At 41.9% G+C, this 26457-nt stretch overlaps 1 protein-coding gene across 1 annotated transcript; it reads left to right on the forward strand.

The window, feature by feature from the left end:
• Positions 1-1690: 1690 nt before the first annotated feature.
• On the forward strand, positions 1691-25374 carry Rbm17 (RNA binding motif protein 17). The gene is made up of 12 exons (XM_075970324.1): positions 1691-1859; positions 6872-7009; positions 11446-11562; positions 13110-13276; positions 14581-14678; positions 15439-15495; positions 17610-17751; positions 19863-20026; positions 22119-22192; positions 23141-23239; positions 24689-24761; positions 24868-25374. Exons 2-12 carry the CDS (start codon positions 6887-6889, stop codon positions 24969-24971), a joined length of 1218 nt encoding a protein of 405 aa, XP_075826439.1. The 5' UTR covers positions 1691-1859; positions 6872-6886; the 3' UTR covers positions 24972-25374.
• Positions 25375-26457: the final 1083 nt, after the last annotated feature.

A 26457-nucleotide genomic window follows, 5' to 3' on the forward strand; every position in this document is an offset into this window, starting at 1 on the left:
TCCTGCTGTCCCTTCAGGCTGCTAAACACTGCTAGAAAATTTCCCAGGGCTTCTCTGTGCTGGGGCTCCCTTGGAGACTCGCTCTGCAGCTCACCCATCTCATACTGTCCTTCAAAGTAGGAAGAAGAAAACTCTCATTTAAAAATGTTTGTGTTCATTGAAAATTTGAACTAGGTTCATTGATCTAAGAGGCTATGTAAGAAGCTAGAAACAGAACAAAATAAAAGTTCTTTTTTTAAGCTGTGCATGGTGATGCATGCCTTTATCTCAGCATTTGGGAGGCAGAGGCAGGCAGATCTCTGAGTTCGAAGCCCTCCTTGTCTACAAAGTGAATTCCAGATAGCTAGAGCTACACAGAGAAACTCTGTCTCAAAAAAACAAACCAAAACAAAACACGCAAATAAACAAAAATATTTTAAAACAAACAGAAAACCCAGATGGAAGTCTATATATTAGAACAAATTGATTTTGCTTTAAAATCTCAATTAAAATGTATTTATTTTATTTTATGAGTATGGGTGGTCTGCATGTAAGTCTTTGTGCCACCTGTGTGCTGGTTGCTCACAGAGGCCCCTGGATCACCTGGGACTGGAGTTACAGATGGTTGTGAACATGGGATGGACAGTTAACCAAGGTACCCTGGAAGAGGCTGCTCTCTCAGGCCCAGTAAAAGCAAAATCCCAACTATTTCCCACTTTTTTCTTTCATTAAGAATTGTATTTGCCGGGCAGTGGTGGCGCACGCCTTTAATCCCAGCACTCGGGAGGCAGAGGCAGGCGGATCTCTATGAGTTCGAGGCCAGCCTAGTCTAGAAGAGCTAGTTCCAGGACAGGAACCAAAAAGCTACGGAGAAATCCTGTCTCGAAAATCCAAAATAAATAAATAAATAAATAAAATTGTATTTATAAAATTTTATTTAAACCGAGCAGTGGTGGTGCACGCCTTTAATCCCAGCCCTCGGGAGGCAGAGGCAGGTGGATCTTTGTAAGTTCGAGGCCAGCCTGGTCTACAAGAGCTAGTTCCAGGACAGGCTCCAAAGAAACCCTGTCTCGAAAGCGCGCCCCCCAAAAAAATTCATTTAAAACTTTTGTCCAGAAATAGACCTGCAGTGTTGCTGATTTCTTTTTTAATCTGCCATAAAGTGACACATCATTTCCAGTTTCCAAACTTTCAGAATTCTTTGAGCATTTTCTTGTATATCGTATTTTAGTTGACTGTCAATTTAGTGTGTTCATTTGTGCTGAGGTCCATCTAATCCTCCAATTTTATCAGTTTGAAATAATTTTTGCACCCAACTAAAGCTGTTGAAAACACGTTTACACAAAGCCAGGGTTTCTCTGACCCTCCTTTGGTCTTTTGCATCTTTTATTCTCTTCTGAGGCCCTAATCTCAGCATGTTCTTCAATGCTATTCTGCAACATATCGCCTACACAGATTCATTCTCAGCTTTTAGTATAGAAAGGAATAGTTGGGAATGAATAACTAAAGCCTAATAGGGGATTCTCATCGCTCTTACTCAAAAGTCATGAACCCTATGGGATTTCAAAACCTTGCACCAATAGCGACATCTCCTGGTGAAATAACAGGCAGGCAGAGGGGAGGTGCAGTGTAGTCCTCCCGTCAGCAGGGTGCAGTGCGAGCCGGGCAGCTCCGCTTTGCTGCCGCGAGTCACGCGCAGGCGCAGTCGTGTGCTCCCGGCAGCCTCCGCTCTCTCACCCCGCGCGGTGGCTCACCCTGCGGAATCGGCGGAGGGTCGGCGCCGCGGTGGGCACCGGCGGTCGGCGGGCTTCCGCGCAGGGCGGCCGGGCTCCGCGCTGCCGCCGCCGTGGCCCATGGGCAGAATCGTCTCGGAAGGCCGGGTGAGTAGCACCGTGGCGGCCCCGGGCAGGCGGTCTGATCCGGAACGGAGACTTGGGTGAGCGCGCCTCCACGGATGGGGACGCGAGGCCGCGGCTCTAGGCCGCGCCGTGAGGGGCACGGGGATGCGGGCGCGGCCCCCCGAGCTGCCCAGGGGTTCCCGGCCCTCCGCTGCGGGCCTCTTCTGCCTGCCGTGCTCCGCCGGGCCACTCTGATCTCCCCTCCACCTGTCTTGATCGCCTTGACACTAAACACCGTACCTTCCTCCTCTTCATGGCCCATGCCCAGACCTAGTTGTTGGGTCGCCAGACCCCAGTAACCCGGAGTGTGTCAGGCCTCAGGAAGCTCGTTTCCTTCCTGGGCCCCAGAAGTAAGGGTTGAGGACGACGTCTCGCCTCGACAGGTAGAGGCAGTTGTAAATCCGGCATCTTCAGCTCTGTGCTACGGGGAGTTTGAGCGCTCGTGTTCATCCTCTGGTTTTTGGACTTCGTTTGCTTGGGCTAGAATGCGTGCTTCAAGTTCAGTGAGGTACTTCTCCAGGAGTTAGAGCTCGACGAAGCGGGCTTGAAAACCCAGGCCTGGGTTGATCTGAAGACCCGGAGGACAATCTGAAAAGACCTGGAAGAGGAGCTGATGTTTATTCTGTTTTGGAGGGAGTTTATTAAAAGTGCAGAAGTGGGAAAAGCAACAACACGAAACACCGTCGAGTATTCTGCAGTTTAAGTCAGTTAAGAGGGATTTGAAACCATGCAATACAGTGCGCACATTTATGCTGGGATGAGCTGTAAGCATTTCGGGATAACTAATTATAGTAAATATGAATAGTCTAAGCCGGGCAGTGGTGGCCCTTTAATACCAGCACTCGGGAGGCAGAGGCAGGCGGATCACTGTGAGTTCGAGACCAGCCTGGTCTACAAGAGCTAATTCCAGGACAGGCTCCAAAGCCACAGAGAAACCCTGTCTTGAAAAATAAAAAACAAAAAAAAAATGAATAGTCTATTCCCGGGTGGTGGTTCATGCCTTGAACGCCAGTGCTTGGGAGGTGCAGGCAGGAAGATTAGGGGTTCAAGGAGAAGCCACAAGTGGAAATCAGAGAACAGCCTGCAGGAGTCCCTTTTCTCCTACCATGTGGATTCTTATTGACCCCTTATTTGTTGTCACATATTTTACCCTGTACATGACCTTTTTGTAGTGGCATTTCATTTGTATTTTAATAAGTAAAGCGTTAGCCCCACTGGTCAGCCTTACAGACCAGGCACTGGTAACACACACCTTTAATCCCAGCAGCCACTCTAGTTTGTCATATAAACCGGGCAGTGCACGCCTTTAATCCCAGCACTAGACAGGATTATAAAACAGGAGGAGATAGCTTATAGCCACAGTCTCATTCTGAGGTCTCCTGGACATAGGATCACCATTTTCCAACTGAGGTTGAGGTAAGAGGCAGTGGCTGGCTGCTTTGCTTTCCCGTCTCAGGAGAGCCTTGTTAAAATACAAATGAAACGCCATGACACTTTTTCACAACTTTCCAGCAGGGAACAGTTTAGTAATAAGTCTACAAGTCTTTGAGAATAGTGGGGGAACCTGTTATGCTGTGTGCTTGGGTTGCAAATGTCTCTAATTACTTTGATTTTGATAGGCTCTAGCCTATGGTATTTTGGTATAACTTTGATGGGAAATTTAAACTGTCAAAAATGGAGTAGCTGCAGATAGAGGGGAATAAGTAATTCTGTAAAAGGCATCATGAAGTACTGTATACAAGGCATGATTGTGTGTCAAATTGACAAGGGGTAGGCTTGTGATGGTTGCTCTTGGCTATCAACTTGACTACATCTGGTACTGAAGACTAACTGAGACATTCAACTTCATGGACAGCTACTGGATTCTTGAAGCTTCAGTTTGTACACAGCCATTGTTGGATTAGCTGGACCACCGCCTATAAGCCATCTAGTGTGTGTGTGTTTTCATTCATTCTGTAAGTTCTGTTCCTCTAGAATTTAGAGAACTAATATTAGTGGGCTAACCAAAAAGGGTAACATTACCATAAAAAGTGAACTAAGGGTTGGGGAGATGGCTTAGTAAATTGCTGTTGGGTAAACAAGAGACGCTAAGTTGAGATCCCCATCACCTGTGTTAAAATGTCTCCATAGAAGTGCAGCCTATAATCCTAGCTCTGAGGAAGCCAAAACAGGAGGTCCCCTGGACCATACTAACTAGCTAGTCTTGCCAAATCTGTGAGTTACATGTTTGAGAAGAGACCCTGTCTCAAGAATAAGGTGAATGGAGAGTGACAATAGAAGACACTCAGTGTCCATCTGTGACCTCCGAATGTATATGTGTATTTACAGCACTCAAAGACAATGAATGGCCAAGCATGGCGGCGAAGGGCTGTAATCTCAGATGTTTATAGTTCTGCGTGCATTCAACACACATGCATTCAGTAAACACATTTTACATTATAAAGGCCAACTTCTGTTTATATTGTTATTTGAATCTCAGTTCTTATGGTATGTCTAAATATTGGAAAGTGCTGCTTTTTATTAGCTGGCATCAGACTCCATGAACTAAATGTATTATATTAGTGATACCAAAACATTTTAGGTTTGGATCTTGGCAGAATCTTGTTAATGTATTTGTTAACTTTAGTGTTTGCTAGGTGTTTGTAGGGAGACTAATGACTAGCCTATGGTATATTCATAAATGTCTAAAATCGCTAAAATATAAATATGTACACCTTAAAAGGAATAGATCCTTTGCAAGCAAAATTATTTAACGTTAAAAACCAAGGGAGTAATTGAACAAGGTTCAGGGAAAATCACATGGATGACTGAGGAGTCAAGTGACTCCTTTTCCTGACCCTGTGTTCTGTTTTAGTTGATGAATTCACGGGAACTTGTAGTAGTTGTGGTTGAAGTCATGGGTACGTATATGTGGGGTGGCATGTGCTCTACTGTGACAGTCCGGGTCAGTGAAAACCAGAACATCAGAACAGTCTTCATATCTACTGAGGTATAAAGGTATAACTTTATGAGCTGTTACAAAAAACTGCCAGATGGTGGAGAGACATCAGTTTCTAATACTTAAAGTGCTTTTTAAGGCAAAGAGGAGCTAGTCAGATCAGATGGAATTGTCAGTAGAGTCTTCAGTTCAGAGAAGTGAGATGAAATCACAGTAGATTCACAAAAACGCTTTAACTCAGAAGAGTGCATTAGTCTTGAGTCTTGGTACCTGCCTTTTATCTCGGCACTTGGGAGGCAGAGGATCTGAGTTTGAGTCCAACCTGGTCTGTTTCAGACCAGCTAGAGCTACATAGACTCTATCTCAGACTGGGAAAAGAGGGAGGGAGGAAGAGACAGACTGTGAGAGAGAATGAAGTGGGGGGGGGGTAGTGTGTATTAAATAGAAATTTTCAGGTGAAAGGGCGTTGCTGGATGCTGAGATCCTCCACAGTGTTTGAGTTTATTTTTAACCCTAAAATTTATGACGATACCTGTGTCAGAGTTGACGCTTTGAATAGGGTGATATACCAGTGTTTGCTGGTGTTGGTTCACTCCTGTCTCCATACCAAGTGCTCCCTCTTTAATTTTTATTTTTAAATTGCTATATGGCACAGGCTGATTTGGAACTCAAATTCCTTAGCTTCCTAGTGAGAGTACCTGTGGCAAAACAAATGTAATACAAATACATTATTATTTTAGCTATTTGTAAGTGTGCACTTCTGTGGCAGTGTTTTGTTGTTGTTTGGTTGGAATTTTTGACAGCTTGATACAAGCTAGAGTCATATGGGAAGAGGGAACTTTGATTCAGAAATTGCCTCCATCAGATTGGCCTGCGTTAATGATAGATGAGAATGGTCCCAGACCTTTGTGGGTGTTTCCACCCCTTGGCAGGTGGTCCTGGGTTGTATAAGATAGCAAGTAGAACAGCCAATAAGCTGTACTCTGTGGTCTCTGCTTCAGTTCCTCTCTCCATGTTTCTGCCCTGCTTGAGTTCCTGCCTTGACTTCTCTCAGTGATGGACTCTGATGGGACATGTAAGCCAACCCTTCCCTCCCCAGGTTGCTTTAGGTCATGGCGTTTGTCACAATAGAAAGCAAACCTAGGGCAGGTGGCAAATGTACTCATTATTGCTCAACTTCTTGACTTTTTTAAGAAAAGTTTTTTTTTCTTTGAGATAGGATTTGGTGTAGTGCAAGCTGGCCTAGAACTCAGTATATAGTCAAGGATGACCATGAACCTCTGATCCTCCTGCCTGTATCTTCTAAGAGCTGGGGATCAATCCCATGGCTTCCGTGTGCTCTGCTGTCTGCCACCCTCGCTCTACCCGAAGCCCACAGCTCGATGCTGATGAGCAGGAGCGCTTAAGGGAGAGCCCCTCCATTACTCTTCCCTCCGTTTATTTAGGACACGGTCTCGTGCCCTAGGCTAACCTCAAACTCCTTCTGTAGCTTAGGTGACATTGTGTTCTAGATCCACCAGTCTGCACCCCCACACCTGGTTTGCATGTTGTCCTTATAAAAGAGCAGCTGCCTATGCTTATCCAGACTACAAGCTGCTGCTTTTATAAGACTTCTACTTTCTGCCATTGAGATGAACAGTTGTAAAATTGGATTAGTCTTAAAATGCCCGGATGTAGAGCTTCCATCCTCGTTCATTGTCTGTTCTAGAACTGTTTTACTCGTGAGTCACTTCACCACAGTCTTTTAGATGAAGAAATTAATTCTAGACTGGACAGTGGCATTTCCCAGCACTCAGAAGGTATAGGCCGGAGAATCACAAATTCAAAGCCAGCCTTATTGATGATTTCAAAGCCAACCTGAGCTACATGAGAACCAGTCTTAAAAGAAAAATGAATTCTAGAAGATTGTTTAAAATAGTGCATGGGTATAGTTTTGCATGTTAGAAAGAACCCTGCATTTGTGATGTTAGGGGTCCATGGTGCAGCTGTTTAACACAGATGTTCAAGACTTGTTCCTGTTTCACATTATTTAGTCTCTGACCTTCCTTTCTTTCAGCATTAAACCAAAAAGATGTCCCTATATGATGACCTGGGAGTGGAGACCAGTGACTCAAAAACTGAAGGCTGGTCCAAAAACTTCAAGCTTCTGCAGTCCCAGCTTCAGGTGAAGAAGGCAGCTCTCACTCAAGCAAAGGTAAACTCGGGCCCAGAGCAGGAGTAGGAAAATCCACTAAGCAAGTTCCTTAAGAATACTTTGGTTTATGCTTGCTCTTTAGCCTCCTTGTTGGGTAAATATAAATTAGTGAATGGGGACAGGATGGAGAGCTGAGATTGTTTTGTTCTCCTGGCTCTTGGGAGGGTAGGAGTGAAGAGAAGCAGTGCTCTCAACACCTAGCCATGAGGCTGGCTTTAGACTTGCGCATGTCAGAGACTGAGAACTTGTTTCAGATGCTTTCATAGCCAGAGTCCTAATATTCTGATAGTTCTGGTTCAAGGCTGGGTCCCAGGAATGTACATTGTTAGGTAACATCCTGCAAGTTTTTATTGTAGAAAACATGGGAGCAGCTTAATAGAATAATCAGATCACAGTGCATATCACAGAGGGCTCCATTATTTGTGAACATTCCAACATGTATAGTCATAGGTAGGAATTCCTCTAGTCTGTGTTGTATATGTATTAGACATGAGCATTGTCTTTTAAATAATTCAACTATTTCTTTGCTTCTGTTTTTGTTTTTTAGACAGGATCTCAATATGTGGCCTGAAGCTGGCTCTGTAGACCAGGCTGGCCTCAGATTCACAAAAATCCACCTCTACCTCCCAAGTGCTGGGATTAAAGGTGTGGGCCACCACAAAATTTAAAATATAGAAGGTATAATTGTGAACTGGGTGTTTCTTAACTAAAATATTCAGTATATTTTAGGAATGAGAATACTTTGCTCATTGTTTAATGTTTCTTAAGTAAAGACCTTACTCTTTTATGAAGTATAAACACACAAATAGTATTTACTGTATCTTTATTGTGGCTCCTTAAAGAGGGAATAAAGGTTGAAGCTGAACATGGTACACAACCCTGTAATCCCAGCGCTTGCAGGCTGAGGTGGGAGTGTCAGTTTGTGTATAGCATGAGACTCTCTCAAAAGGGTGTGGAGGGGTTAGAAAAATACTTTGAAAGTAGACACTGAAGGATTGCTAAAAAGTGATTCCATTGGGCACTGGAGAGATGGCTCATCGGTTAAGAGCACTTAATGCGCTTGTAGTGAACATGAGTTCAGGTGCCAGCACCCACAGTAAGCATCTCACAAACATCTCTAACTCCAGTTCCAGGGTCATGCATGTGGTACATAGACATATATACAGGCAAAACACTCAAAAATTAAAATTGTGTATGTATGTATGTATATGTGTACATACATACATACATACATGCGTGCATACATACATACACGTGTGTGTATCAGTGGTAGAGTGCTTGCCTAGCTTGTATGGGTCAAGGTTCAATCCCTAGCACCTCCCTCCCCCGAAATGGTCTTTAACAGATAAAAACACCTATACATGCCTTTGATCGCAGAATTTGTGAGACTGAGGCAGGAGGAATGCCCAGAAGTTTGAGACCAGCCTGGCTACACAGTGAGACCCTACCTTCTAAAAGAAGCCAGTTCTGTAGAGTATATATAACTGATTTTTAAGCTGTGTCTAATTTGTCATTTTCTGTATCTGCGAGTTCATAAATCTATTTATGAACTAAAGGTTCAAATATATAGGTTCAAAACCAGCTTATACATAGCTTAGAAGAGGAGGGAACCAGTAAGTATGGGAGAAGGTAATGGGATTGAGAGATGAATATGATGGAATACATTATGTATGTGTTTGAAATGTCATAAAACCTAGTAGTATATGTGAAGACTTTTTTGTTCTTTTACTTTGTCTCTTTTTCGAGACAGGGTTTCTTTGTGTAGCCCTGGCTGTCCTGGATCTCAGTATGTAGTCCAGACTGCCTGCCTCTGCCTCCCAAGTGCTGGCATCAAAGACCTGTACTACCATTCTGGCCACTAATGCTCTTCCCTCACCCACCCACCCTCCCCCAGACAGGGTTTCTCTATGTTACTGTCCTGGCTCTCCTGGAACTCGCTTTGTAGATCAGGCTGGCCTCCAACTCACTGAGATCCACCTGCCTTTGCTTCCTAAGTATTGTTCCGCCACCACCCGGCTCCACTAAATACATTTTAAAACACCTTATAAAGGTAGAATTGGAAAATGTTTTAAGAAATGCATGCATTAAAAACTATAATGTAACTTCTGGATCATGTTGGTTTTGTTTTTTGTTGTTTTTGCTTTTTTTTTTTTTTTTGAGACAAGGTTTCACTTTGTGGCCCTGGCTGTCCTGGAACTCACTCTGTAGACTGGGCTGGCCTCTAACTCAGAGATCCTCCTGCCTTTTCTCCCCCAAGTGCTGGGATTGAAGGTGTGTACCACCACTGCCCAGCCCATGTTGGTTTTGGGGGTTTTTTGTTTTTAAATAACATTTGTATGTGTGTGTGAAAATACAAAGTTACTTTTTAAAAGTTGCTGTTTAGGCCGGGCAGTGGTGCACGCCTTTAATCCCAGCACTTGGGAGGCAGAGGTAGGTGGATCTCTGTGAGTTCGAGGCCAGCCTGGTCTACAAGAGCTAGTTCCAGGACAGGAACCAAAGCTACGGAGAAGCCCTGTCTTGAAAAATCCAAAAAAAAAAAAAAAAAAAATTAAAAAAAAAAAGCTACGGAGAAACCCTGTCTCAAAAATAAAAAAAAAAAGTTGCTGTTTAGGAAGAAGAAAATATTTTCATATGAAATCTAGGCTGTTAGCCGTTTTCTGCCTCATCGCCTCAGTCTTTTACGTTTATGTTTACTTTTGCTTATTGATATATATATGTATGTATGTATGTATGTATGTATGTATATATGTATATGTACACTTCATGTTTTTCAAGGCAGAGTTTCTCTGTGTAGCCCTGACTGTCCTGGAACTCAGGGATCCATTCGTCTACATGTGACACTACACCCAGTTATCCAGATACTTTATTGTCTTCTTTTAGCAAATATCTGGAGATTGCAAGTAGATTTTACATCAGTCAAAATGGAACATTACTTTAAAAATTATCTCTTTTCTTTTTTTTTTTTTTTTTTTAATTTTCGAGACAGGGTTTCTCTGTAGCTTTTTGGTTCCTGTCCCGGAACTAGCTCTTGTAGACCAGGCTGGCCTCGAACTCACAGAGATCGACCTGCCTCTGCCTCCTGAGTGCTGGGATTAAAGGCGTGCACCACGGGGAAGTAAAGCTACCCATGTTGGTTCTCTTGTGCTCCAGGAAGTATCTCAGAATACTAACCAAACTTGTAAAAATATTTGGTAGAGAAAAATTTTACTTGTATCTGAAAGATGAAGCTGTGATTTTATTTGTATATTTCATTTCTGAAAATACCTGTTAAATTTTAAAATGAGCATATAGATGATTTTAACCCCTGTTATGGAAACTTTAGGGTTTATGTTGCAGTTTTCATGATACCTGCATGACATGTTTTTTGATTAAAGCACTGTTAAAGTCTGGAGAGCTCAGACTTCCTGATAAGAAAGTTTGTGCCACTTTAAATTGTGAAAATGGGAAGTTAAACTTTTGTGATCACCATCATTCCATTTGCTCAGCCATGGCCTCTTAGCTACCTGAGAACTTGATGTAGTTCAAGCAGCTCACCGTGAGACATTCTTGCCTACAAACTTTATCATGAATCTGACCGGGTTTGAGAGATGCCAGAGCACAGAGGTGTAAGTTAACTAGGCAGTCTAAAATAAGCAGCATCTGTGAGACCAATATCCCGAGGAAAAGCTAAGATGGTGATGTGCCAGGAAAGAGGGACACTGACAGATCAGAAGTCCCTTTCAGAAACTGCCAGGTCTTTGTTTAAAAAAAACAAAACAAAGACCAGCTATTTAACATGCACTTCGAAGATGGTGAGATGGCTCAGTAAGTCAAGCCTGATGACCTGATTTTGACTAGAACCCCTGTGGTGGAAGGAGAGACCCTAGTCTCTCCAGGTGTCCTCTGACCTGCATATAAACAGTGTGGTATTTGCATGTAAACACACATGCATACACACCCAAGTAAGTTCATAAGTAATTTTAGTTAGTTAGAGTAAGGTCATACTAAAAGAAGTAGGGTAGTAGCTTGTACTCCAGAGGCAGAGAGGTGGATGGATCCCTGTCAGTTTAAGGCTAACCAGAATGTGGTCACATTTACTATAAACTTTATAGGGAAGTAGAGGACATCTTTGCTTTTTAAAAGGATCAAGAAGGATGAAGCGGCCAGGCAGTGGTGGCACACGCCTTTAATCCCAGCACTCGGGAGGCAGAAGCAGGCGGATCTCTGTGAGTTTGAGGCCAGCCTGGACTACAAGAGCTAGTTCCAGGACAGGCTCCAAAGCCCCAGAGAAACCCTGTCTCAGAAACCAAAAAGAGAAAGAGAGAGACTGTTACTGTTTTAAGACTATGATTTTATAACAGCCAGAAGTGTGTTAAGACCAGAAAAAGTGTCTGTATTCCAAGTAGAATGAATTTTAATTTGGAACTTTGGTGTGTTTTTCTTGTTTCTGATGTCAGAGCCAACGGACAAAACAAAGTACAGTCCTTGCCCCAGTCATTGACCTCAAGCGAGGAGGCTCCTCCGATGACCGGCAGATTGTAGACACGCCACCTCATGTAGCAGCCGGGCTGAAGGTAAGCCTGCACATGCCTGTAGCCTGTTTTCTTTATTTTGCACATATATTCCTCTACTTTTTTTAAGATTTACTTTATTTGTGAGTGTGTGTGTGTGTGTGTGTGTGTGTGTGTGTGTGTGTGTGTGTGTGTGTGTGTACATGTATGTGCTGGTACCCATGGAGGCCAGAGGGGACATTAGATCTCTTGGGGCTGGAGTTAGGCATTTGTGGACACCCTGGTGTGGGTGCTGGGAACCAAATGCTGGTCCTCTGGTGGAGCAGTGAGCATTCTGAACCACTGCCCCATCTCCAGCCCCACACAAGAGGCTTCTCAATAGGCCATTGGTGTCATTTCCAACTCAAGTTTTACTTTATCACAATCAGAACCTACATTAGCTAAAATATTTTATTACGGAAACATCAGGAATGAAAGATGGGCCAAAAAAAAAAAAAGCAGGTGTCTTTTCAATCATACTCTCCAGTCATTAAAAGTTACATAAGTTTAGACTTTCTTACAGGAGTTCTGCCTTCTGTTCTCTAATTTGCTTTTCTTAGTACCTCAGTGAGTGTTCAGCCATCTTTGTCAAAAGTGCAGAACTATGTGGTCATTTAAAAATATTTTTATATGTATGAGTGTTTTGCCTGTGCTGCATGTGTACCTGTTGCTATGGAGACCCATTCCCTGGGACTGAAGTTACAGATGGTAGTGAGCCACCATGTGGGTGATGGAAATCAAACTTGGGTCGTTTGGAAGAGCAAGCAGTCAGTGCAGTTAAGGCATATTTCCAACACCTGTATGGTCATTTTTAATGGCTTTGGTGTATTGCCTTGTGTAGATTACCTGTAATTTAATTCTATTAACGTAGACTATATGGTTTCTTTTGGTTTTTCGAGACAGGGTTTCTCTGTGGCTTTGGAGCCTGTCCTGGAACTAGCTCTTGTAGACCAGGCTGGTCTCGAACTCACAGAGATCCGCCTGCCTCTGCCTCCCAAGTGCTGGGATTAAAGGCATGCGCCACCATCGCCCAGTTTATATGGTTGTTTCTAATTGTTGTCTATTAACAGTGTTAGAGCTTAGTTTAGAGAAAAGCGTTAAAAATAAAAAGTTGAGTGTAATACTTTATGTCTTTAATAGGACAAGGCTGCAGGGAGGCAGGCGATTGATGGTTGTTCATGGTCACCATTGACTATTTCTCTAGTTTGTGGCTCTGTGAGGGAGCAAGAGAGGTCTGGAAAATGGTAATCCATTTTCACATGTATTTTTCTGCAGATGTCATTTAAATGGTGACTGGGTAGTCTAAAACTCACTTAAACAATGATTATGTTCATGGACTGTTTTAGTCTTTAAGTTGTATGGTGCTTTTCTATGAATAATTAAGCATTTGCTTGGTTGCCAGGTTGTGCTGCCACCTGGTGAGATGTAGTTTGCTATGAATTATTTACTCACCTAGGAAATATAAGATAATCTGGAAGACCTCTCTTTCATCATCCTCTGACCTTGATTCTGGGATTCCTGATTCTGCAGGATATGAAGATGGTATTCACTTGGGTGTTTTTCTTCCTCAGGACCCTGTTCCCAGTGGGTTCTCTGCAGGGGAAGTTCTGATCCCCTTAGCTGATGAGTATGACCCCATGTTTCCTAATGATTATGAGAAGGTAGTGAAGCGCCAGAGAGAAGAGCGCCAGAGGCAGCGGGAGCTGGAACGACAGAAGGAAATAGAAGAAAGAGAAAAGTAAGTTTCCTCTTGGTGCGGGAGCACATGTCCTGCAGCTAATGTGCGTTAGAAGATGAGCGCATTTCGGTGTTGCCTCTAGCGTTCGCCAGCTGAGCTCTCACTCTGCAGTGCTGTGCACCCAGCAGTGGGGTTATGGTTTCAATCAGCAGGCGTTTACGTGGTTTTAAAAATTTCTAATTGTTCCATCCTCCTGTGAAAATGCACTTGAGAAAATTTATTTATAGACCCTGAAAATCTAAAGTGTAGACTTTGCGTGAATTAGAAAGTAATTCCAATTCTAATAGTAATTCTAAGTTCCTGTAATCCGACATACATAATTCAAGGCTAGCCAGGGCTACGTGAGACACTGTCTGAAAATCAAAACACAAGAGAAAACCCACGTTGAAGTTGTTTCCAGGCCTGTGACCGTTAGAATCAAAACAATTTACAGTATTTCAGTGTTATTCCTTTACTATGTTTTGGTTTTTTGAGGCAGGGTTTCTCTGTGTGGTGTTGGCTGTCCTAGAACTCAGTCTGTAGACCAGTCTGGCTTGGAACTCGGCCTATGCCTCCCGTGTTCTGGGATTAAAGGCATGCACCACCACACCTGGCTCTCTTTCCTATTTTTGAGCCAGGTGAAAGTACATGTATTTTTCATTTACTTTTTAAAAGTATAGGCAATAGTATTTATTTCTTAATTTTTTTCCCTCTCTCTTTTTTTTCTTTTCTTTCTTTCTTTCTTTCTTTCTTTCTTTCTTTCTTTCTTTCTTTCTTTTTTTTTTTAAGCCAAGTGTCTCATTGTGTAGCTCTGACTGGCCTGGAACTCACTATATATACCAAGCTGACTTCAGACTCAAAAAGATCTGTTTGCCTGTACTTTCTGAGTGCTGGCATTAAAGACATGTGCCACCATACATAGCTTCTTAAAATATTTAATTAATATGCATTCTATGCTCATATGGTATTTCTTATTTATTGGGTAAGTGATTTTTATGAGTGAATGTGTAGCCTAGAAAATTGAAATCATTAAACTGTATATGCATATGCCTTAAAATAAAAAGTTAGATATCAAAATTTTTCCCTCATGTATCTGTTAAACGTATTCATTTTTTCTTTTGACTTTTTTCTGTTGTATCCATCACCAGCATATATACATAATTTAACAATTTATTCTCAAAGAACATCTTTCGTTTTTTTCTTTTGCCAAGAGGAAGTCACAATGACATTTAAGCTTTGTTTATATTAATTTTCTATAATAAATTAATTATAGCTTTTCTATATTAATTTGTCTGTGATAAACGTTCATTATTTTGTTATTACAGGAGGCGTAAAGACAGGCATGAAGCCAGCGGGTTTTCAAGACGACCAGACCCAGATTCTGATGAAGATGAAGATTATGAGCGAGAGCGGAGGAAAAGAAGTAAGGCATAAACAGAGATAAGCACACTTTAGACTCAGCACTGTCCCAGGCTTTGCTTTTCCTTTTATTTGAGACATGGTTTATTTCACGTTCGTTTGGGTCATCGCAGGGGATGAGAGGGGGTGCTCTCTATTCCCACCAGTCCACGTTCCATAGCAGCTTTTGGTTTATACTGTTTTCATAGATAGTCCACTCTGAACTTTTACAGGTTTATGAATCCAGAATAAGACTATAAATAAACAGGTGCCAAGTCGATGTGCTAATTCTGTGGGGTCTTGCTTTTTCCTTAAAAAACACTTGATGACTACATTCTGGGGTTCCTAAATGCCTTTTGAAAAATAATTGTGCTTGGGTATCATCTACATTTTCTAATATGTGTTTATTATTAGAGAATTTCATGCATGAATAGGATGTGTTTTGATTGTATTCACCTCTCACCCTCCCAGCTTAACCCCTGCTTCCCTGTCCTCTTCCAGCTTTGTCGTGTCTTCCTTAAGAAGAATAAGTAACCCTTTAGTCCAGTCTAATATGCTGCCCCACTGGACTCTGGGTGTGAGGCCGGTGACATCATTCTCCTAAACACTCCCCAGAAGCTGCCAATTGTTAATAGCTACTCCGTTAGGACTTGCGCTGCTTAGCCTGATACCAGCTTTAGACGTGTAATTGCTAGTCTGCTGCTGTGAGGGACAAGATGGCACGAGCCGAACAGTAGTTCTTGTAAGCGTGCTGTCCTTTCATCTCTGTGCTCATGTTTTCACAGGTATGGGAGGAGCTGCCATCGCCCCACCTACTTCTCTTGTAGAGAAAGACAAGGAGTGTATGTACATTTCTTTCTTCTTTTCTTATCTTATTTATGGACCATGGATATTCCACGTGTGAATCTCTGGTTTCCCAAGTTTAAAGCAAAGCAGCCTTGTGCCTGAAGTTACGGTGGCCTTGCTGCCTGCTACACTAGGGAGCTTTGCTTTGTTTTGCAACAGGGTCTCAACTGTGTAGTACTGGCTGGCCTGGAACTGTGTTGACTTGCCTCTGCCTTCTGAGTGCTGGGATTAACACATGTGCCACCACTCGGAATTTTTTAATACCAGGATCTGGGTGCAGATTTGTTTTTAAATTTACTTTTTATGTACATTGATGTTTTGCCTGCATGCGTCCGTGTGAGGGTGTTAGAGCTTGGAGTTACAGACAGTTGTGAGCTGCCATGTAGGTGCTGGAAATTGAACTCAGATCTTCTGGAAGAGCAGTCAGTGCTCTTAACCATTGAGCCATCTCTCCAGCCCTGTAAGTGCAGGAAGATAAATTGATGTTTACTGTTTGTTGTTATCAAGATTTCATGTTTGTGTGAGGTTCCTTTGAAGTTAGTAAAAGCAGTAGTTGCTCATGCCCATTACCCAGCAGGAAGTACTCATTCGAGGCCAGCCTGTGCTATATAGTGCATTTCCAGGCTACCTTGTGCTATAGAGTGAGACCTGTCTCAAAAATCACAAATAGGTAATAAATTTTGTATCTCAGAGTTTAGAGTCTGTTGTATTTTGTGACCTTTCACAAGGAGGCAGTATTTTTCTTGTTTTAAAAAAATTCCATTATTTTTGGTTACTGAGTAGTATTTATTTGTCTATGTCTACATAAGTACGTGGCTAAAGCATGCCCACCCACTGCCGATTCTCCTCTAACATCTAACATCTGGGTTGCATTGTTGGGCTTTGTCCTATGCTTTGTGCTAACCCATACCTAATCTATCATTAAAAATAAATGGCGCCTAGCAGTGGTGGTGCACGCCTTTAATCCCAGCACTCAGGAGGCAGAGACAGGTGGATCTTTGTGAGTTCGAGGCCAGCCTGGTCTACAAGAGCTAGTTTCAGGACAGGCTCCAAAGCTACAGAGAAACCCTGTCTCAAAACAAACAAACATAAAACAAAAATAAATGGCTAGGCCGGCAGAGATGACTCAGCACTTAGAAGCACTAGCTGCTCTTCCAGAGGACCCAGGTTTGATTCCCAGCACTCACATAGTGGCTAATAACCATCTATAACTTCGGTTCCGGGGAATCTGATACCTTCTTCTGTCCTTCATGGGCATCGGATGTGCAGACACATGGTAAATAGGAATAAATACAGGCAAAGCACTCACACACATAAAATAAAAATAAATAAATAAAACAAATAAAATTAAAAGTCATCAGTAATCTTTTAAAAATATTTATTAATCTTATGTATATGAGTGTTTTGCCTGTATTATACCTGATAACTGTAGAGATTAGAATATCGTTAAATAAATATGTACACACACACATATATATATATATGTATACATACATACATACACACATACACATATATTGTTCAAACAGACAAAACACCTGACAAACAACAAACTGTTTTTGAGAGGCGGGTCCTATGCCAATATGTCTTTAAAGCTTCCTGTTGATGCTAATATGCAACTGGGTTAAAAAACAGCTAAATATGGTCCTGATCTCAGAGATGTTTTCTGTAGTCTGTGCAGCTAGCTGAGTTAAGAGTCTCTGCCGTGGGACTCAAATGAGAGTTGCATTGCATTTCCTTGGCGCATACAGAAACCCTGCAGCCAAGCAAGAGTTGTCATCTAAGCCGGTGCTTTAATGGGTATGTCACTTGTCCTTACATACACTCGGGCATACACATATATAAACAAATGCATCTGAAAAGTCATCGCAGAACAATTCATACTGTCTGGGAAGACTGCTGAAATATGCTGAAAGGGGGACAGTGGGGTTTTTTTTTTTTAAGAGAGAGAACAAAATGTAGGTTAAATCAGTTCAAGATGAACAGTTGAAGCTAGTGAAGCTTTGGGTTTTGGTGGGGTTTTCTTTTTTGTTTTTTCTTGGTTGTTGTTGTTTTGTTTGGTTGGTTAGTTTTTGTTTTTTATGGAGCCTACTTTACTTTTCTCCAATAGTACCCCGAGATTTTCCTTATGAAGAGGACTCAAGACCTCGATCACAGTCTTCCAAAGCTGCTATTCCTCCCCCAGTGTATGAGGAGCCGGATAGACCAAGATCTCCAACTGGTCCCAGCAACTCCTTCCTTGCCAACATGGGGTAATTAATGAGATAGGGGCGGGGTGGGCAGATGGGTGTGACACGGTCCTTTGGAAGTGCAGAGCAGAGGATTGTGATTTTCAGGTTAGCCTGGGCTACACAGTGAGAATGAAAAACATATGAAGTGTTTGTCACTCTTTTCTGTAGACGGAACTCATTTGAAAATGAAGACACTGGTTACATGTTGCTCTGTATAGGATTAGTGTTCAAATCATGTTGAGCGTTTTCCAGCTCACTAGTATAAGCAGCCCTCTAGTACAAGTTGGTTTAGACACATTATTTCTATATATAGAAGAAGTTTCTGATAATTACACTGTTTTTCATAATGTGCAAATAGATAGGCTTATAGGAATTAGAGGTGGTTCGGCTTATCTCCAAAGGAGGAGGGGCACAGGGTTTTCCTGAAGAAATGAGTCATTTGCCTTAGATTGTGGTTTTACACCTTTGGTTTTAAGGAACTATTTAGGCTGGAGGTGGAGCGTGGTGGTGGAAGGCTTGTCTGCTGTGTGCTAGTCTTAGGCTTTCGCCCTAACCACGCCCCCTCAAAACGAAAAACTCCAGTCAGTCTAACTGTATAGACATGTATTTGTCATAGTATGAAAAAATGAATTTTAAGATGGACTTTTGAGTCAGGAGGTGGTGGCTCACGCCTTTAATTCCAGCACTCAGGAGGCAGACACAAGCAGATCTCTGTAAGACCAGCCTGGTCTACAGAGTGAGGTCCAACACAGGCTCCAAAGCTACAGAGAAACCCTGTCTTGAAAAACAAGCAAACATTGACATTTGAGTAAGACTGGTGAATTTTATTTGTTGATTCTAGAGTAAAATCTCCTTATATAGCCCGGGTTGACCTCAAACTCATTGTCCTCCTGCCGCCTGCCTCAGAATCTGGAGTGCTGATGTTAGGGTCGCATGTGTGTGCCACTGTATTTTGTCTTAGCTCTAGTGCTGCTCCAGTGGCGTTGCCCTAAATTATTTGTTCCATGCTGTTTAACAGGATGCTGCTTGCAGTAGAAATGCTACTAGTGAGGCATCAGGTGTGGAGTCCCACTAAGTGGCTACTGTGTGTAACTGGTTCTGAGGGCCCTCAGGAGGTACTAATGAAGGTTCTAAGAGCTGACTAGCCTCATGCAATGGGAGAACTTTTCAAAAATGAAAATTCTTTCTTTAGTCATGCTGGTCTCAACTTCTGGTACCACACATTACAATCAGCAGTGCAGATTTAGTGCAGCTCCAGGACGACTGTCTTGCCCAACAGTGCCTCGTCTCACTGGAGGGGAAGATAACGGGGCATGCTTCTGGTTTTCGTCCTTCCTGCACACCTGAAAAATTGGCGTTTTGTTTGATTGTCATTTAAATAAGAATCGGATTTTTAACTTAAAAAAAGATCCAGCATGGTATAGTTATAGTAGTTTGTTTTGCCCTGGAATAGCTTGTTCAAAAGAAAACTGAAAGGAATTACAGCAGACTGGTGGAAGCTGGGCTTTGTGATCCAAAGCCAAGCAGATGGTGTCACTGGCAGCACCCTTGAGACCCTGGGATACTAGGAGAAAATTGTGCCCTCTTACAGAACGCAGCAGACCGAGAATCCAGTTCCTTTTGTGCCGTAACACCTGGAAAAAAGCATTTCAGATGCTTTCTTGCTTTGTGACCTTAAACTAATCATCTAGCCTTGGCCTTGTTTTACTTCCTGTCTGTTTAGTAGATGCTTTCTAAGGCTCTTTCAGTGTAGCTTCTGCTATGCCATGAAAAATACAATCTCTTTTATCTGAAACCTCATACTTAGAGTTTGACAGGCCAGATTTCTAAATGGTCTTAAGCGAGGTGGCATTGCAGGTAGGGAGCTCACAGAGACACAGTTATTTCTTAACGTGATGAAAGCTGTCACTTCCCACAGAGATAACTCAGACTATCTCGGTTGTAGTTAACCGCTTTTTATATTTCTCCTGTCCTGGGCATCCCCATAGCTTCCATCTAGAAGCCACTACTAATTGTGTGTCTTGAAGCCCGTGTGGTATACACACTGTTTCTGGCCAGGGTGTTGCTGCCATAGATCCAATGTGCTCTGACGTCAGTGGCATAAATTATAAGGATCCTTTTCCTTTCCTCAGTGGCACAGTGGCTCATAAGATCATGCAGAAGTATGGCTTCCGGGAAGGCCAGGGGCTGGGGAAACATGAGCAAGGCCTGAGTACTGCATTATCGGTGGAGAAGACCAGCAAGCGGGGCGGCAAGATCATTGTGGGTGATGCAACGGAGAAGGGCGAGTCTCAAGGTAAGTTCACAGAGCACTGTGTGTCCTTCAGCCCAGAGGGAAGGTGCACCTTCCCTTTTGGTGCACGGTGATTTCTAGTTATGGCATGTTTCCCACCTCTGTCTTATGACACCAGGAAGGCTTGAGACTCATCTTTATTTTCTTTAGAACCAAAGCAGAGATAAATATGCTTGTAGAAGCAAAGTTTCCCAGCTGCTTTGGTTAGGCAAAGAATCTCCACAGCTTGATGATAAATATTCGGTGTCTGCTGTACCCACATCTTCAGTGGATCGTCACAGTTTTTTGCTCTACCGGGATAGATGTGGCTTTTGGTTCACTTACTGATCATTCATTTGTTGCTTTGTAGTACCTAGTTGTTATTTTATTTTCATTTGATTTTTATAATTTGTTCTGTATGTATAGAAAATAGGAATGAGACATATATCTTAGCGTTTTAAGTTTAAAAAAGTGGTTTTTTTTTTCATATAAGTCGACTTATCTGAATTTCCTTCCCTAAGATACGAAGTTACAACTCATCTGGCAGCCCTATTAATTTATGGCACAGCAGCAGCCAGTTGCCTGAATGCTGAGTACTGGCTGTAAAAACAACAGTTACCCCAGTTTACAAAGGTATCTAAAGGAAGTTAGCTAATGGCTAGATAATTAAGTGTCTGGGCCAGCAACCTTAAACTGCTACTCCAGGACAAGGGCTCCCAGTAAATTTATAATCTGTATGTTCTGCCAGCCCTTTAGCAAATGAAATGAGCAAAAGATGGTAGGTAATGGTAGAAGCCAGAAAATAACATAAAAGCATATTTCAAAGAAAAAAATTTTTATTGCAGGGACTGGTTACATAGATGCTTTTATAGATGACTTGAGGGCACAAATAATAAAATTGCTATAGTAATTGAATTAGTCATGTGATGGGACTCAGTTCTAACACTTCTGTCTTAGTTTCATGATGTGGGATTCGCCTCTGTATGCTGTGAAAATGTTCTATTATCATCAGTTTGGCCTATGGCAGGGCAAAATAGAGCTAGGCAGGAAAACTAAACTGAATGCAGGGAGAAAGAAGGCGGAGTCAGGGAGATGCCATGTGGCTGCCTAAGGAGAAAGACACTGGAACCTTACTGGTGGGCCACAGCCTCATGGTGATACACAGATTAATAGAAATGGGTTAATTTAAGATGTAAGAGCCAAACTGGGCGGTGGTGGCGCACGCCTTTAATCCCAGCACAGAGGCAGGCGGATCTCTGGGATTTCAAGGCCAGCCTGGTCTATAAGAGCTAGTTCCCGGACAGGAACCAAAGCTACAGAGAAACCCTGTCTCGAAAAAACAAAAAAGCAAAACAAAAAAAGGTTTTAAGAGCTAGCTGAGAAAACACCTAAGCTATTGGACAAAAGCAGCTTCTTTATTAACCAATGGTAATAAAACTTATTCCCAGCATACAGAGGGGAATCCCACATCAGTTTCATTTTCCCTTGCTGTGGTAAAATACACTGACAAGAAACTCATGAGAGGGTTTATTTGGCTCAATTCCAGGTTACAGTTTATTACTGAGGGCTGACAGCAGGAACTTGAAGCAGCTAGTCACATAATGTGTAGTTGGGAGAGGAGAGCAATGAACTAGTGCATGTCAACTAATTTTAGTTTACTTTTCCCAGCATGGTATAGTCTAGGCCCCCAAACCCCAGAAGCCTTCCCATATTAATAAATATAATTTATAATTAAGGTAATATCTCACTCAGGAGGCAGATGCAGGAGAATTTCTTAAGTTCGAGGACAGCCAGGGCTACACAGAGAAACCCTGTCTTGAGAAATCTCACAGACATTCTCAGAGGCCCTTCTAGGTAATTCTTTATTGTGCTGCAACAATTAACCAATAGGGGGCTGGAGAGATGGCTCAGTGGTTAAGAGCATTGCCTGTTCTTCCAAAGGTCCGAAGTTCAATTCCCAGCAACCACACTGTGGCTCACAACTGTCTGTAATGAGATCTGGTGCCCTCTTGCCTGTAGGCATACACGCAGACAGAATATTGTATACATAATAAATATTTTTTTTAAAAAAAGAACAGTTAACCAGTATAGTGTCTGATGATATGTTTTGATACAGATGCATCCAAGAAGTCGGATTCAAATCCATTAACTGAAATACTTAAGTGCCCTACTAAAGTGGTCCTGCTGAGGGTAAGAAGTAAAGAAACCTGTCCCCCTTGATTCTGCATCACCCCAGTCTACCTGTCTCTATGGTCTTTCATAAAGTTCTGCTGATAACCTAAGAGTTAAGAATATTGACTTGCCCAGGGTCTCAAGCAGTATGCAGGTAAAGTGGTAATAAATGGTATACTGTATGCTCCACAAGGGCAAAGCTCCTTGTTTTATTCTCTGATGTGTCCCAAGTACCCTGAATGATATTTAGCGCGTAACAGGCCCTCAATAAACACTTGATTTGATTGCTCTCCCTTCCCCTCCCCCCAAAGAATACTAAAAATATGGGTTGGAGCAGTGGTGCAGAGATTAAGAGCATGGAACCCAGGTTTGCTTCCCAGCACTCATATGATGGTTCACACCTGTCCAGTTTGAGGGGATTCCCCTTCTGGTTAAGGCACAAGGCACTCACATGGTACACAGACATACATTTAAGCAAAATGCTCATCCATATAAAAATCAATGAACTTTTGAAAAGAATACTGAAAATGATATTTTTGCAGATAATGAATGCCTTTGGGCAGATCTGTACAGATGGGTTTTAGATTATCCTCTAAATAATCTAAAGTGTAAAGTGTGACATTGAAACTGTAGGAAATGATTAATTGAAAGTGTTGAAATTTTCTGGAACATCCTCTTAGGTGTTGTTCCATGTACTAGTCTTATAGCACTTTTCAAAGCTTCGTGTATGTTTGCAGAAATGCCAGCTTTGGGTACTTGAGGGGCAGAGTTTAATGTTTGGGGACGAACATACCCATATCTGGAATGTGGTTCAGGGTTAGAGTACTTCCTAGCATGTGCAAGGTTCTGCTACTGGGCGGCTGGAGGGAAAGAACATTTGCCGATATGAAAGAAAATGTTATTTCTGAAACCTTACACATTTGTGGATTATGTTTGGTATTTAATTGTTTCTCTGTTTCTGTATAGAACATGGTTGGTGCAGGAGAAGTCGATGAAGACTTAGAAGTTGAAACTAAGGAAGAATGTGAAAAATACGGCAAAGTTGGGAAATGTGTGATATTTGAGGTAGGAAGATTTCCTTTTGATAGAACTTACAATTGGCAGGTTATAAATTCCCTTCCACAAGTAGTACTGGCATTGGCCCAGTAACATTGTCTTAACTACAGAAGCCAATGCGTATTAGTTATATTTCTCATATGTGTTAGTTTGCTGTTATTTCATGGTTGGTTGGTTGTTTTTAAGACAAAATCTTGCTTTGTAGACCAGGCTCGCATTGAGATCATAGAGATCTGCCTGCTTCTGCCTCCCAGATGCCAGGATTAAAGGCGTGCACCACCACTTCCAGCTGTGTATTAGTTTTAATTGTAAAAAAAAAAAGTAGATTTTATTTGGTAGTATAATGTGAATGTTTTATTACATCATTTTATAAGTATCTAGGGCCTCTCATGGAGCCCATTCTGTGTTGTAGTTTTAGGAATATGTTCAGTTGAAGAGACAGCACATAACAAATAAGCAGGAAATATAAAATAGTAGACATGGGGCTGGAGATGTGACTCCGAGGTTAAGAGCATTTGACTGCTCTTCCAGAGGTCCCGAGTTCAATTCCCAGCAACCACATTGTAGCTCACAATGTCTATAATGAGATCTGATATCCTCTTCTGTCATGCAGGCATACATGAAGGCAGAACACGATATAAAATAAATCTTAAAAAAAAAATAATAGGAGGGGCTGGAGAGATGGCTCAGTGGTTAAGAGCATTGCCCACTCTTCCAAAGGTCCTGAGTTCAATTCCCAGCAACCACGTGGTGGCTCACAACCATCTGTAATAAGGTCTGGTGCCCTCTTCTGGCCTTCGGCATACATGCAGATATACTATTGTATACATAATAAATAATAAATAAATATTAAAAAAATAAAATAAAAAATAATAGGAGACCTAGTAGTGTTGGCTGTAAGTACAGATCTTGAGAATGGGGTCAACAAAAACAAGTGAAGGCTTGTGAACAAAGAGGTGTGAGCTAAGCTTTGATAGGGGGAGTGGGAGGGGGTGTTTAGACGGAGGCAACAGGAGGACTCGGAATTAGTTGGGGAGTTCTGCTTACATACATGGAGTGGGACCATATTATGGAAGGCTTGAAAAGCTAAACAAAGCTAGAGAAAATGCAGACCTATGTGAAGGCAACTGGAGTAATGGCTCTGTCTGTCGCTAAAGTTTCTGCTGCTGCTGCCGCCGCTGCTTCATCCTGTTGTTTGCTGATGTGTGATCACTTGATTGCATGCTAGCTGCCATGGGCAGCTTCCTCCAGGAAGTCAAAGACTGCATTGATTAGCTTCAGATATGTGTCCTCAGCCCCTCAGAAAGGATTAGTACATTTTTTACATGAGCAATTTATATTTATTTCCTTGATGGTTGACCACTTTTGTCATGTGTATGTGTGTGCATGCGCGCACACACATAATTAAAGCATGTGCACAGACACACAGCTTTACTCCTATGGGCTTTTCCGTTCTAGATTCCTGGTGCCCCTGATGATGAAGCAGTACGGATATTTTTAGAATTTGAGAGAGTTGAATCAGCAATTAAAGGTATGCTGTTTATTTTAAAGAATTTAACAAATGTTAATGTTACTGTTTGTTTTGATGTCTTCCAGGATACTGGTATTAACTGATTGTCTTTTTGTTTGCTTTTTAGCTGTTGTGGATCTGAATGGGAGGTATTTTGGTGGACGGGTGGTTAAAGCATGTTTCTACAATTTGGATAAATTCAGGGTCTTGGATCTGGCGGAACAAGTTTGATTGTAACCTAAAGTCACCTCTGTGATCCTTACACAAGCTGCAGACTGAGCAATGACACAGGCGTCAGCCTCCATGGCTGTTGGACACTGAGACTCTTGGATGGACTTCTGAGATATATGTTGATGGATCCCTTTTTTATTTTATGAGTTTTTTAATATAGTATAAAATACTTCAAAAAAAGAAAAAAAGAACCTGTGTGCCTCTCTGGTGTTTTCTGCCTCTGTGTCGGTTGCTTTTGCTGGGATTTCATGTCGTGCAGCATGTCTGGCAGTGAAAAATCTAGAAAGGCTCAGAGTGGAGTTTGTATTAAGTCATCCTTTTCCTACTTTCTTCCTTAATAAAGCCTTCAAGTTACGGAGCCGTAGCTTTACACATTGTATAATAAAGTCCTATCTTGGCAGTCTGTTGGAGGTGAAAATGCTTGCTTTCTCTAATAGAAAAGGTCGGTGACTCTAGTCGGGAAAAGCCCTTAGCTGAATTACAACTGCGGAATCGAGAGCTCATGTGACCTACCTGCTAGGTTGAGTTATTTGCTGTTTAAAAGACAGACTATAGGCTTTGTAATGGGTTTATGGAGGATTTCCGTATAGAAATCATTGTAGGATGGATTAGAAATACCAGGTTAATTCAAAATCTAGAACCTGCATTATAAGTGTGTGCCCAGTTACATTCTGAGAGTGACTGCTCCCTGGAGTTGTGTATACTACTGGCAAAATCTGAAATTATTCTGGTATATATAATCTTAAAATTCACAAAATTCAGCCATGTTAGCTATTCAACCCGTATTGCCAACTTATTTAATTCTGTAATTGTGGGAAATTATCCACTTGAAACACAGTGGTATAAGTTGCTTAAAAACATTAGCTAGACTACAAAAAAAGAGAAAAATGTTTAGTACTGAGTCCATTACCATGACAAGAGGTACTACAGGAAAGTACATATTCCTGTGTTGTTATAGAATAATACTTGTGTTATGACCTGGGCTGCTGGAGCGAGGGGACCTCAGTTTCTTTATGTCTATGCACTTGGTTTGGAGACATAAGTTTTTCTTGTGTTTTTACTTGAATAGGATTTTATGTTTTAGAGTATTTCATCGAGTACAGTTGAATTAAGGTCTGGGGAGTGATTAGGTGAGGAAAGTGCTTGCTGGCAAGCAAGAAGCCCTGAGTCCAATCCTTAAAACACATAGAAAGTTTAGATGCATTTATACGTGTCTCTAATCCCAGCCCGTTGTCCTCATCAGTTTAGATCATGAAATCCAATATGGACAAGTTCAACAGAACTGCCATACATATTAGAGCTGCCCCTAATCCCAGCCCAGGGACTTTCTGTGGGGCTCACTGGCCAGCCAATATAGTCAAATCAATTAGTATGACATGATCTTTCCCCCAGTCTCTTTGTAATTGTATTAATTGAGTACATTTTTTGTGAGGATTTTTTGTTTGACTGCTTTTTTGGTTTTGCTGTTTTTAAGACAGGTTCTTAG

Source organism: Microtus pennsylvanicus, chromosome 4, assembly GCF_037038515.1.
Source record: "Microtus pennsylvanicus isolate mMicPen1 chromosome 4, mMicPen1.hap1, whole genome shotgun sequence".
In the NCBI taxonomy this organism is placed as follows: Eukaryota; Metazoa; Chordata; class Mammalia; order Rodentia; family Cricetidae; genus Microtus; species Microtus pennsylvanicus.

Excerpts from the sequence above, each read along its gene's own strand:
- Rbm17 (XM_075970324.1), top strand. The coding sequence starts at position 6,887 with ATGTCCCTATATGATGACCTGGGAGTGGAGACCAGTGACTCAAAAACT. Across the intron at positions 7,010-11,445 it reads CAGCTCTCACTCAAGCAAAG|AGCCAACGGACAAAACAAAG; the intron begins GTAAACTCGGGC and ends TTCTGATGTCAG. Across the intron at positions 13,277-14,580 it reads GAAATAGAAGAAAGAGAAAA|GAGGCGTAAAGACAGGCATG; the intron begins GTAAGTTTCCTC and ends TTGTTATTACAG.